The sequence below is a fragment of the Schistocerca nitens genome, chromosome 10, assembly GCF_023898315.1.
Source record: "Schistocerca nitens isolate TAMUIC-IGC-003100 chromosome 10, iqSchNite1.1, whole genome shotgun sequence".
NCBI lineage: Eukaryota > Metazoa > Arthropoda > Insecta > Orthoptera > Acrididae > Schistocerca > Schistocerca nitens.
The window spans coordinates 11256200-11270897 of NC_064623.1; the positions used below are offsets into that span (position 1 = coordinate 11256200).

General features: G+C 41.9%; 1 protein-coding gene across 1 annotated transcript in view; it reads right to left on the reverse strand.

Moving 5' to 3' along the window:
• The window catches only part of LOC126210297 (gamma-interferon-inducible lysosomal thiol reductase-like), a 92134-nt gene that overhangs the window by 60119 nt on the left and 17317 nt on the right, over positions 1-14698 (reverse strand). Inside the window, exon 2 of the mRNA XM_049939494.1 lies at positions 2975-3178. Within this exon, the coding sequence (XP_049795451.1) occupies positions 2975-3178 (204 nt within the window). The remainder of the gene's footprint in view (positions 1-2974; positions 3179-14698) is intronic.

The window sequence follows — 14698 nt, forward strand, 5'->3', positions numbered from 1 at the left end:
ACGAATACATTATCTATTAGAGTACTACTGTCCTGAGCTATACGTGTAGGGAAATTGATCACTGATTCTAAGTTATATGTTGTTAACAAGACTTCTAGTTCACTTTTCCTATCAGAATTGCTTAGAAAGTTAACATTGAAATCATCACAGATTAATAACTACTTCTTTTTGTCTGAAAGACAGCATAATAGGAGTCAAACTTTTTTATGAATAGCTCCCAATCTCCTAGTGGTGACCTATACACTGTTGCTAATATCAACACAACATTATCTAGCTGAAGTTCACATGCACAAACCTCAAAGTGCTTATCAACACAAAATATGCTTACTTCAACAGTTGTGTATTTATACCCTTGTTTTATGAAAATGGCAACTCCTCCTTTATCCATTCTAGATCTACAAGTGTAAGATGCTAAATTATACCCATTTATACAGACATTTTCCATCCCTACAGTTACATGGTGCTCAGACAGTCAAAGTACATCAGTCTCGTTCTAATTTCTGAGACCATCTAATCACATTACCAGCTCATCCACTTTATTTTTTATTCCCCTGATATTTTGGTGAACTAAGTTGATACCACCCTTAGTTTTATCCCTATTTGCTGTGTATGAAGTTTCTTTTCTTCTATTTTCCTTGGTTGTTGTCTGTCTGGAATTTGGCTTTAACCTACAAAAAAGCCTGTCTGCCTGGTCCCAATAACCACAGGGATCACCCCTTGTGTGACTGTGGCCCCCTTACAGTATCTGCTAATAGAGAAGCTAACTTATCTTTCCCCTTCCTATTAAGGTGCAGGCCATGTGTAGTGTAACCCCACCTACCAATAGCATCAACTGGAACAACACTCATGTTAGACTTTGCCGGTGTCTGGAGCATCCCATTCAGCTCAGTGTTAACACACCCTACAGCAGTTTTTACCCAAGGCTGATTATGGCACTGAAAGACCTCCACAAACAAGAGAGGTGCAACAAAGCATATTTCAGTGTCTCTGAAAAATTCTGTGAATTAGTGATGCATTACATATTTCAGATAAGACTGGACTTATTATATGGGAACAAATATTTAGTACACTAATTGAAACACCTTCAAAACCAGATGAGCTTTTATCTTTGAGTGAATGTATAATTTTCTTAATTCCAGAAGGAGAAGTCAGTGATACCTTCAAATGACTGAATTTTATGCCAGTTTTTCAGCATACTGCTGCGATTTTGCTCTTGAACCTATTTTCTCTATGCTTTCTACTGTATTTATGAAATGATTATTAAATGAATTTGTTACCTGTGACTCATCATTTATAGCCCTTTCATTCAGTTCAATAGATGTTATCCTATTCTGTGGCTTACATTGGATGTATTCGCAACTGCAAATAATGACAACTATTAGTTGTAGAATGAAATGACAACAATCAAAATTTGTAAATTTGTGCCAGTTGAGGATGCGAACCCAGATTTCCCACTCATCAAGAGCAGTCACCTTACCATTCGGTTATCCATGCACGACTCACAGCCAGACACAACTTCCATATGTTGTCAACCCTGTCATATTCTGTGGCTGGTCGTCCTGCCTCTTGTTTCACTACATTCCACTAACCTTATGTCTGTTGTTGGAATTACTGATTTCTGACATTATATATTCGTTTCTTGATTTTTTTATAATCTTTCTCCATAGTTTTGAGTAGTTTTTGTAGTGTGCAACTACTGTACAATCTCTACTTCTTCTTGCCGACAGATGCATGTTGACAGTCAGCTGACACGCTCCACGTGTCCTCACAGCTCCACTTGTTAAATTCAGAACAGCAATGTGAGTAATATCAACTGTGAAAGGAGTTTGCAGGGCTGCTTAATCTCCCCATTGCTTTTCATTATCTATCCTGAAAACATTTTCTGAGATGCTATCGATGAAAAATGTCAAGGAGTGATGATTAATGGAGTTATGAATAACACTGATATTCTGATGACACCATCTTACTTTCACAAGGCTGGAAGCCCTGTAACAACTACTAAACACTGTTACTGATGACAGCACTGACAGGGGGTTAGGTTTAAATGTCAAGAAGACAAAAACGGATGATTGTAGGAAGGAACAGAGACAAAATTCAGGCCACTCTTGCACTCGTTATGATAAGATCCAAAGGATTCCACCATACAAATATTGGGGGTTTCAAATCAACTATGACTGCAACTTCTCTCAACAAATTCCCATTATATTTCACCCTTAAGTACTTAAATGCTATGTTTTCAGTATTCTACTCTGTGAAACTGAGTCGTGGACACATGCCACGGTATGAGTATTAGGTAAGAAATGGAGGCATTTGAAATGTGGGCAAATTGAAGTATATCAATGATAACATGACAGATGAAGTCACAAATGTGGCTTACAAGCAAAGATTTAGAAATTCTCAATACCAGCAACAGAGAAAACTTGAATACTTTGGCTATATAATACACAACAACAAAAATCACCTGTTGCAATTAATACTTCTAGGAAAGATTGATGGCAGATGTAGTTCAGAACATAGAACATTATCCTGGCTAAAGAACTGGAATCTATGGTTTGGTGTGAGCACAAAATCACTGTTCAGAAAAGCCATGGAAGAACAGCAGAGATATGCTAGTGATTGCTAGTGTTCTTGGAGGATGAAACAAAGAAGATTACAGATCTGGTACCAATAAACTGGTTACAACCATTTATTTACTTATTTAATCAATAATTCACAGTTTGTTATTTAATTGCCTATGAGGACCTTAATGGTTTATGTAGTGCATTGCTACTGGTAGCAGGCTGCCATATGTGCATTTATGAGTTCCTGAGTTGCTAAAGCTCCATGTGTCCTCACAACTGAACTTGTTACGTATGAGAACAGCAATCCAAAAATCCAATTATCTCAGCCCAGTTGGATCTTTTAAATTTGCTGACACTTCTTCTCTCTCTCTCTCTCTCTCTCTCTCTCTCTCTGAGTTTGGTCTGTCACTCACCTGTGCTTTTCCGTAAGGAATCAGAGTAATGTTGAGCAGCTGAGGTCCTTTTAAGTAAGATGGAAGTAGCTGCTGGATGATAAAGTTACGTGAATCTGAGCACAAAGTTTCGTAGTAGACAGCAACGTCCACTGGGGTGAAGTTTGCCACCACAGGGAGAATACCTTCATGACTTTCTGTGATTCGCTGAGGATTTTCAGGTTCCTAAAACAAATGACATCATTTCTTATTGGCTTATAAGCTTACAGCTCCAGAGGTGAGCAATTCACATTACGTATCAAGTGACAATCACAATGTACGTGTCATACAGACAGCAGTTGTCAAATTAACCTAAACCGTAAGTAAGCCAAAGGTTTATTTTGAAGAACTGACTGGTATTGTCAAACCAAAGGCTAATGTAACCGACAATCAAATATTCAATGATGCATTACACAATGTGAATTACGTAAATTCACTAGTCTTAATGCACACTATTTGTAATATCGTTACAAAGCACATACTCATTTTCACAGAAACATTTGTAGGATTAATTACAGGTTTCAGAATGGGTTCTCAAGGACACCCATAGCTGACTCTAAAGGAACAAAAATATGATAATGTACCATTTACAAGAGTACCAGTAATAATAATAATAATAACAAGAACATTATACAGCACCAATGATTTGATATATGCACAAAAGTGGCAAATACTTCAGTTTTCAGCAAACTTTATTTCTCTGAATACTGTTACTTCAAGTATTAATATTACTTTTAAGTTTGCATGAAACTTCACTGCTCAGCTCTTACAGAGAAATACATTCCATGTTTGAATGACACCTCCACGTACACAAGCATGGAGCGTGTGTGTGTGTGGGGAGGGGGGGGGGGGTTGGACTTTATGGGTACTCAATGGCAAGGTTATCAATGCTGTAACACTCATTAAAACAAATAAATATGAATAAAATCTCATGCACCAAATTGACCACACAATCTCTCTGCCTCATATGCATTAAACAATGGAGAAAGAGTAGAAGTGGCTATATATGAGATTTAAACATAAGTAAAAAGAGCTAAAAGAAAGGCACAATGAAACGTAACTGGTTGACCACTTACAAAAAACATTGGTGAGTAAGTCATCCTGTTAACACTTTACAGCCATCTCCCTACAATCTTGGGAGAAACGTTGGTCAATTCACAAAACTTTAAAACTCAAACTACATTGGTCTGAAAGTTACTTAGAACTGAGAGTAGATCTGTCGGCACAAGCATGGATTCTGGGAACATTTCTCAAGCAAAACCCAACTTAACCTTGCCTCACATTAGATTCTGAAAACTGTTGATCAAGGAAATCAGGTAGACATAGTATTTCTTGTTTTCTTAAAAGCATTTCACTCAGTGCTACACCTACACTTGTTAACAACAGTACAACCTCATAGAGTATCAAGTAAAATTTGGGACTGGATTGAGAGCTTTCTGGTAGGGAGGACACCGCATGTTATCTTCGGTGGATAGTCACCAACAGGCGTACAAGTAACTTAAAATGTGAGCAAAGGAAGTGCATCAGATCCCTGTTGTTCTTGTTTTATACTAGTGACCTGACAGACAATATTAATAGTAATCTCAGAATTTTGCAGATAATGCAGTTATCCATAGTGAAGTACTGTCTGGAACAAGGTACACAAATATTCATTTAAATCTTGATAAAAGTGGCGCAAAGTTTAGTAATTTGCTGAAAATGTTGAGAAATGTAAAACTGTGCACTTCACATTAACAAATAAAAAATGTAGTGTCCTGTAACTAAAATATCAATGAGTCATGGCTGGAATCAGTCAAAATATAAAACAACAGCTTTTAGGGATATGAAGTGCAATGATAATCTAGGTCAAAGCTGTACATACAGGTGGCAGACTTTAGTCCAATGGTAGAACAGTAGGGAAATGTAGTCAGTGTACAAATATGATTGATTACAAGACACAGTTGTAACTCATCTCAAAATTTTGCTCAAGTGTTAGGCATTGTACCAAATAGGACTAACAGAAGGTATTGAACATGTACAGAGAAAGGTGGCACAATTCCACATGTTTCTTGCACCGGTCAGAGAATATTGCACAGATGCTGCAAAACCTAAAATTTCTGATGCTTTAAGACAAATATAGATTATCCTTTGAAAACCTATTTACAAATTTGCAAGAATTAGATGGTAGTGCACTTCTAGGAATATATGACAACCTCATACATACTACAGAGACAAGAATAGACTAATTGGAGCATGCTAAGAGGCACTTAAATAATCATTCTTCGTGCACTGCATATGTGAATGGAATGGGGAAGAAACCCTAATAACAGTATAATGTGAAGTACCCTCTGTGACGCACTTCACAGTAGTTTGCAGAGCGTAGATGTAGATATAGTAAGATAAAACATGTAATTTAATATTCACCAGGCCACAGTAAAATAAAAAAAAATCTTACTTATAACTAAGTGGCACACTTTTTACCAACATAATATAATATGTCCTACACTCTTTCAGGGTGCGAAAAGCGTTCCTGGTAAGTATTACATTGGTGTATAAATTTGTAACATTTTTGTTTTGCATGTTGGTATTCTAGTTGTTATGAATTTATTTACCTGCTGTCATGTTTTATTTGTAGTTCACTATTGCTGCTTGAGTTTACATATTGCAATTTTGTGATTTGTACATACAGAGTGGAACTGTGGGCGCTAGGAAATGGAGTGTCCAGTGGAGAAATCATAACATTTTTCACATATTCTCCTCTCTGAGTTCAATAGGGGTGTGACACCAGTGGAGACAGCCAGAAACATTTGCGCCATGTATGAAGATAATGTCTTTGGACAGAGCACAGCAAGAATATTATTTTCTCGTTTTAAGGAGGATCGTTTTGACATTATCAGCTCTCCACATTCAGGAACTCCTTCAGGGTTTGATGAGGATGATTTACTTTACACATTGATCCACAATGATCCATGTTAGTGTATCTTGAACTGGCAAATGTGACAGACTGCGACCATTCCACCATTGTGCGCCTTGCACGCAATAGAGAAGGTCCAAAAACTGTGTGTATGCTCTAAGCTAAAATCACAAAAATTACTGAGTGGTCATATGTGTATCTCTGCTTGCCTTTTATCAATTGGCTCGTGAACAACACTGACAGTACTTATCCTGTATCATTGCTGGTGACAAAAATGGAGTCTTTATGCTCACATAACGGAAAGAAAGGAATAAATCAGCCCAAACAAAGCAGCAACTTTCCATACAAAGCCCCGTGTGCATCTACAAAAGACTACGATATGCATCTGGTGGAACAGCAACGGTGCAGTATACAACAAACTGCTACCCCGAGATGTAACCATCACTGCTGATATTTATTGTCAACAATTGGGACGTCTTGCAGATGTAATCCAAGACCAGCAATGAATAAGACTGCATGAAGTGATGCAACTCCACGATAACGGCTGCCCATATTCGGCTAGAGTGACAAAAACCATTATACAGGTGTTTGATTCGGAAGTCATTCTGCACTTACCTTATCACCTGATCTTGCGCCCTCACATTTTCACCTTTTCCACTCTCTATTGAACAACCTGCAACGAACTTACCTTCTGGATTAAAATGTGATCCGAAAGTGGTTCTTCACATCAAAACCACACAATTTCCACAGTCACAGAACTGAAAATTAACCTCAGCATTGACAGACTGTTGTAAACAGTCTATGTTTTGTGTATCTGTTGTGTTTACTGAACTTACGGAAAAATGCTACAAGCTTATGCACCAACCCTATAGTTTTGTAAAGCAAACTTTCAGTTTCAATGTTGGAAGTCCTAAAACAATACCAACGCATATGCTAATCTGATCCTTGTACGCAGTGAGTTCTTCCCATACAGTCTACTGTTTATATGTTATTTATCGTTGGCCCAAAATGGAATTTTTCAAATGGCTCTGAGCACTATGGGACTTAACATCTATGGTCATTAGTCCCCTAGAACTTAGAACTACTTAAACCTAACTAACCTAAGGACAGCACACAACACCCAGTCATCACGAGGCAGAGAAAATCCCTGACCCCGCCGGGAATCGAACCCGGGAGTGGGAAGCGAGAACGCTACCGCACGACCACGAGCTGCGGACTATCGTTGGTTCATATGTTATTTCTATGAAAGTCCTATTTTGGATTGTCTTGCAAATACTACTGCAAAAAGACTAATTTCACTTACAGAGACAAATGACGTAGTGTAACCTGCCAGGATAGTCAAGCACATACTTCCAGGACTCGGGGAGGTGTGCCAATCCCACACTGAATCCGACCAGCAGATTAACGAAGAGTGTCGGTGTGGCGACCAGCCTGGATGTGGTTTTTAGGCAGCTTCCTACATCTGACTAGGTGAATACTGGGATGCTACCCACATGCCGCCTCAGTTACACAATTCGCAAACATTTATAAAACACTCTCACTCTTCCCTGTGGGATGACACTGGTTACAGACAGATGGTGTACACAATTCCATACCAGGTGGGAGCTGTGGCATCAGGAAAGGGGGGTATGCACCCAGCCACCCCTACGACTAACAATCCCAAATCCAAAACAACATGCCGACCCCATGGAGACAAATAATGACATACAGAGTCCACCAGAAAAAGGGACACACTCTTTGTCAGGCTCTATCGATTTGAGTTAGGAGTGTATTGTAGTGTGGTCTTTGGCTCAACAGCTGTTTGTTAGTACTTTCATCTCGGTACTGAGAAAACAAGATGGCTGGAACACACTTGACATTCGAGCAATGAAAATGTATTGAGAAGTGGTTTTTTAAGTTTGATAATGCCATTGAAGTGGAACATCAATGGAGGCGGGAGTCTGAAACAGAACCGCCAACTCGCCTGACAGTTAAACGCAACATTGACAAGGTTGAACTCCATGGAACGATTTGTGATATTCACAACGGAAGATCAGGTAGACAGCGTACAGCTACAAGTTCCGCTTCGTCGACTCTTGTGTTGGAAAAGTTTGTTAATTCTCCACAGAAGTCTGCTACGCAATGTGCATGTGAAGTGGGTGTTAGTAGTACAAGTGCACAAAGTATTCTGAAAGCTGCAAAGTGGAAAGTTTACATTCCACGATTACCACAGGTAATTAATGACGATTACCCTGATAGCCGAATGAAATTTTGCGAATGGCATCAGCAAATGGTAACTGATGACGAACAATTTGTGACGAAGGTAGTGTGGAGCGACGAGGCACAATTTAAACTTAATATCAGTGTGTGCTGGGCACCAGAAAATCCGCATGTTTATGTGGATTACGCTGTCAATCTACCAGGGGCTCATGTGTGACGTGGACGTACTTGGACTCTTAGGGGCTTAGTAGGACTCTTTTTCTTTGATGCTACTGTCACTGGAGAAGTGTACGTGGAAATGTTACGCACATCAATTTTGCCAGATGTACGTGTGCTTTATGGAGCTGATGAAGAGGACTTCTAGCAACCGGACGGGGCGCCACCACACTACCAACTAGCTGTACGAGCTTTCCTGGATGACAGTTTTCCGGGGCATCGGATTGGACGAAGAGAACCCGTTGAGTTCCCTCCACGGTCGTCAGATCTAACACCTATGGGCTTTTACTTGTGCGGCGGTGTGAAAGATAACGTCTATCGACGTAAGCCACGCACGCTGGAGGAACTTCTCCAGGAGATTACAGCGGCATGTGCAACGATCTCCACTGTAACATTGAATGACGTAGTTGCGGCGACCGATCGTCGTCTTATGTGTATAGCCGCCAACGGTGAACATTCTGAACATTTAAGTAACCATGTGCTAAACTGAAGGTTGTACAATATGTGTGATCAATTATTAAATGTAAAATAAACACGTAAGTAATAATTTGCGTTTCTTAAAGTGGGTATATACATTTTTCTGGCGGACTCTGTATTATCTATATGCATTGTATCAATGGTTTAATAATATCAACAATATTTTTTGAAAGGAAAGGATAGGTTGCTACTCACCATGTAGAGCAAGTATTGAGTTGCAAACAGGCACAATGAAAAGAATTGTAGAACTGTTCAGCTTTTTGGCTATGTCCTTCATCAGAACAAGAAAATGCACACATGTTCACACAAGAAGAACTCAAGTACATGTGTCCACGGTCATCTCCAGGTGCTGAGGCCTTAAGAACTGGAGACAGCAGTGGCCACGTGTGTGCAAGTTCTGCTTGAGTGAACATGTATGTGTTTCTCTTTCTGATGAAGGACATAGTCCAAAAACCGAACAGTTCTAGCATTTCTTTTTATTGTGTCTGTCTGCGACTCAACGTCTGCTCTACATGGTGAGCTACAATCCATATTGTCCATACAACTGTTCTTCCTTCCAGGACAAACATATTTGTCCTGCCAATGTTCATTCAAAAATTTGTCTTTGATATAAGTGTAGGGGCCTATGTACAATCTTAACACGGTTTGCATGCTATTACGGAATACACCATTTTGTCAGTTTCGATTATTTGGAAATCGGTTCACATACCCCAAAACTACACATCAACTACGTAACAAAAAGTGAATCTTGTAAATCTGGCTGTTATATACATAAAATCTTCTTAGTAAAGGAACATTCAGAAACAGAGTTCAGCATTGTTACCCTCAATTTCACTTCATTTTCAATCCACGAGTATCTGGACACTAAGGCTTTGGCATTACTGAGAGCTTTTACATATGAGCAGAATTTCTTTGGATTTTGTAAGAGATTCTGCTACAGTAGTCATTGCAGGCTTCACACAGTGCCCTCTTGACACATTTCATTCAGCATCTTTCCACCCATGAGCCCACACTTTGTCTGGCACCTACACTAAGCGATTAAAATTGCTACACCACGAAGATGACGTGCTACAAACGCGAAATTTAACCCACAGGAAGATGATGCTGTGATATGCAAATGATTAGCTTTTCAGACCATTCCCACAAGGTTGGCGCCGGTGGCGACGCCTACAACGTGCTCACACGAGGAAAGTTTCCAACCGATTTCTCACACACAAACTGCAGTTGACCGGCGGCGTTGCCTGGTGAAACGCTGTTGTGATGCCTAGTGTAAGGAGGAGGAATGCATCCCATCATGTTTCCGACTTTGATAAAGGTAGGATTGTAGCCTATCGCGATTGCGGTTTATCGTATCGCGACATTGCTGCTCGCGTTGGTCGATATCCAATGACTGTTAGCAGAATATGGAATCGATGAGCTCAGGAGGGTAATACGGAACGCCGTGCTGGATCCCAAACGGCCTCGTATCACTAACAGTTGAGATGACAGGCATCTTATCCGCATGGCTGTAACGGATCGTGCAGCCACGTCTCGATTCCTCAGTCAACAGATGGGGACGTTTGCAAGACAACAACCATCTGCACGAACAGTTCGACGTCGTTTGCAGCAGCATGGACTAGCAGCTCGGAGACCGTGGCTGCAGTTACCCTTGACGCTGCATCACATACAGAAGCGCCAGCGATGGTGTACTCAACGACGAACCTGGGTGCACGAATGGCAAAACGTCATTTTTTCGGATGAATCCAGGTTCTGTTTACATCATCATGATGGTCACATCCGTGTTTGGCGACATCGCGGTAAATGCACATTGGAAGCGTGTATTCGTCATCGCCATACTGGCGTATCACCCGGCGTTATGGTATGTGGTGCCACTGGTTACACGTCTCGGTCACCTCTTGTTCGCAATGACGACACTTTAAATAGTGGACGTTACATTTCAGATGTGTTACAACCCATGGCTCTACCCTTCATTCGATCCCTGCGAAACCCTACATTTCAGCAGGATAATGCACGACCGTATGTTGCAGGTCCTGTGCGGGCCTTTCTGGATTCAGAAAATGTTCGACTGCTGCCCTGGCCAGCACATTCTCCAGATCTCTCACCAACTGAAAACGTTTGGTCAATGGTGGCCGAGCAACTGGCTCGTCACAACACGCCAGTCACTACTCTTGATGAACTGTGGTATCGTGATGAAAATGCATGGGCAGCTGTACCTGTACATGTCATCCAAGCTCTGTTTGACTCAATGCCTAGGCGTATCAAGGCCGTTATTACGGCCAGAGATGGTTGTTCTGGGTACTGATTTCTCAGGATCTATGCACCCAAAATGTGTGAAAATGTAATCACATGTCAGTTCTAGTATAATATATTTGTCCAATGAATACCCGTTTATCATCTGCATTTCTTCTTGGTGTAGCAATTTTAATGGCCAGTAGTGTATTGTCCAGAAGTCTCAGTTTCCTCTGAAGTTTCTTTACAGTGACTATATACCACGGAAGGTCCCTTCCATCACGGACTATTCTACTACGTAAACACCTATCCAGTGCATGGTCAACTACGCTTTTAAACTTGAGTCGAAGTTCCTCTAAATGTTTGGATTTCCTCTTTGAAATATGGCATGAGTCTCTTTATCTAGCTCACCGATCATTTACATCTTTCTACAAGTTTTAGTTGCACTTTGTACTTTTTAATCATTGTTGCTGCAACCGCCGCATCGTCACCGATGCCAGCAATAAATAATCCTGACTTCTTTGAACATGACCGTAAGTACTAAATGTAATACACTCCTGGAAATTGAAATAAGAACACCGTGAATTCATTGTCCCAGGAAGGGGAAACTTTATTGACACATTCCTGGGGTCAGATAGATCACATGATCACACTGACAGAACCACAGGCACATAGACACAGGCAACAGAGCATGCACAATGTCGGCACTAGTACAGTGTATATCCACCTTTCGCAGCAATTCAGGCTGCTATTCTCCCATGGAGACGATCGTAGAGATGCTGGATGTAGTCCTGTGGAACGGCTTGTCATGCCATTTCCACCTGGCGCCTCAGTTGGACCAGCGTTCGTGCTGGACGTGCAGACCGCGTGAGACGACGCTTCATCCAGTCCCAAACATGCTCAATGGGGGACAGATCCGGAGATATTGCTGGCCAGGGTAGTTGACTTACACCTTCTAGAGCACGTTGGGTGGCACGGGATACATGCGGACGTGCATTGTCCTGTTGGAACAGCAAGTTCCCTTGCCGGTCTAGGAATGGTAGAACGATGGGTTCGATGACGGTTTGGATGTACCGTGCACTATTCAGTGTCCCCTCGACGATCACCAGTGGTGTACGGCCAGTGTAGGAGATCGCTCCCCACACTATAATGCCGGGTGTTGGCCCTGTGTGCCTCGGTCGTATGCAGTCCTGATTGTGGCGCTCACCTGCACGGCGCCAAACACGCATACGACCATCATTGGCACCAAGGCAGAAGCGACTCTCATCGCTGAAGACGACACGTCTCCATTCGTCCCTCCATTCACGCCTGTCGCGACACCACTGGAGGCGGGCTGCACGATGTTGGGGCGTGAGCGGAAGACGGCCTAACGGTGTGCGGGACTGTAGCCCAGCTTCATGGAGACGGTTGCGAATGGTCCTCGCCGATACCCCAGGAACAACAGTGTCCCTAATTTGCTGGGAAGTGGCGGTGCGGTCCGCTACGGCACTGCGTAGGATCCTACGGTCTTGGCGTGCATCCGTGCGTCGCTGCGGTCCGGTCCCAGGTCGACGGGCACGTGCACCTTCCGCCGACCACTGGCGACAACATCGATGTACTGTGGAGACCTCACACCCCACGTGTTGAGCAATTCGGCTTTACGTCCACCCGGCCTCCCGCATGCCCACTATACGCCCTCGCTCAAAGTCCGTCAACTGCACATACGGTTCACGTCCACGCTGTCGCGGCATGCTACCAGTGTTAAAGACTGCGATGTACCTCCGTATGCCACGGCAAACTGGCTGACACTGACGGCGGCGGTGCACAAATGCTGCGCAGCTAGCGCCATTCGACGGCCAACACCGCGGTTCCTGGTGTGTCCGCTGTGCCGTGCGTGTGATCATTGCTTGTACAGCCCTCTCGCAGTGTCCGGAGCAAGTATGGTGGGTCTGACACACCGGTGTCAATGTGTTCTTTTTTCCATTTCCAGGAGTGTATATTTCCATCACGAGCAGACTTCTAAGCTATGTATTCCATGTAGTTTTCAAAGGACGGATTTAGTATTATTTCATAGGATATGTTGTTACATCCACCATTTACAGAACTGTAATTATCCCAATCAACTGGACCGACGACCTAGCTGTTTGGTCCCCTCTCAAACCAACTAACCAACCAATCCAGTCAATTGTTGAATGATAAAAGTTTCCTCCAACGACGATAGAATGATTATGGAACATATGTTTAAATGAGCACAAGATTCCTCTAAAGTTTTTGGTTACATCAGGGGTTAAATCTCGCGGTTGATAGGGAGATCCAGTAAGAATTGATATGCCAACTTCGAAGGATTTGAATGTAGCTGCAGCGGAAGGCACATGTGAGTACCACACGGCTCAAGAAAACCACAGCTTTCGTTCAAATGACTGTACTTCTAATTTAATTCGAACATGTTCTGAGAAAAAATTTAGATGTGCTTGTACAAAATCCCAGGCTGCTGCAAATGTGCTAGTACCTATGGTGATGGATGAATTGAAAGAGCATCTTTGTGAACTTCACTGCATATTTTTATTAATGAATGCTTTAAATCGTGGCTCAGTAAAATTATTTCCTGTTTTATTCCATATTTTTTACCTTATGAAGGCACACTGGACTCGCATTCGGGAGGACGACGGTTCCATCCCGTCTCCGGCCATCCTGATTTAGGTTTTCCGTGATTTCCCTAAATCGTTTCAGGCAAATGCCGGGATGGTTCCTTTCAAAGGGCACGGCCGATTTCCTTGCCCGTCCTTCCCTAACCCGAGCTTGCGCTCCGTCTCTAATGACCTCGTTGTCGACGGGACGTTAAACACTAATCTCCTCCTCCTCCTTATGAAGGTGTGAAAGTGAATATTCTATACTTTAGAGTTTCAAGATCAGCCTGTTGGAACATCGGACACTTTTGTCGATTATTTGAAAAATGTATTATCGTGCAATGATTTAAGGAAGTAAATTGTGGCATTTTGTGAAGGAATTTTGCAGGTGAGAAAGGAAAAGAGGGTAATACTGTTCAAGCAAAACTGAACCTAACACTTGAAAGGCAACTTATTGGGATCGGGTATGGAGCCCATGTAGTTCATAAAGCGATCAAAACATCTTCCCCCCGTCGGAGGTTCGAGTGCTCCCTCGGGCATGGATGTGTGTGATGTAGTAAGTTAGTTTGAGACTAAGTAGTGTGTAAGCCTTGGGACCGATGACCACAGCAGTTTGACCCATAGGAATTTACCACCAAATACAGCTTCAAATCGTTTCCCTGTGGACTTTAAATTTATCATTGTGAACATTTACTTTTTTTTTTTTTTTTTTTTTTTTTTTTTTTTTTTTTTTACAACTACAGCAGTTGGAATGGAAGCTCTCAAAAGAGTTCTGTGATTTCAGTGATACAGAGTATCAAACTGCTAGGCTACAGAAAAAAAACAGGTGGCTCGCGTTAATGCCGACGCTTGACGAAATTTTAAAAATATTTCAGCTCTTAAAAAGCTATTTCTGAGAATCGATAGATGAAAGCATTGTTCGACAATCCATCCCATCTCTGAATTATGGTTATACTTTTTGCGTACACAGGCAACGATTATCCACCAAACGGTTTAAAAAACTGAAGCGCAATGTGTGTCTCGTGTAGAATCTACGAAGGAAAGGGCCTCCGGGATAACTTGGCAGGTAAAGACAGCTTATTTTTT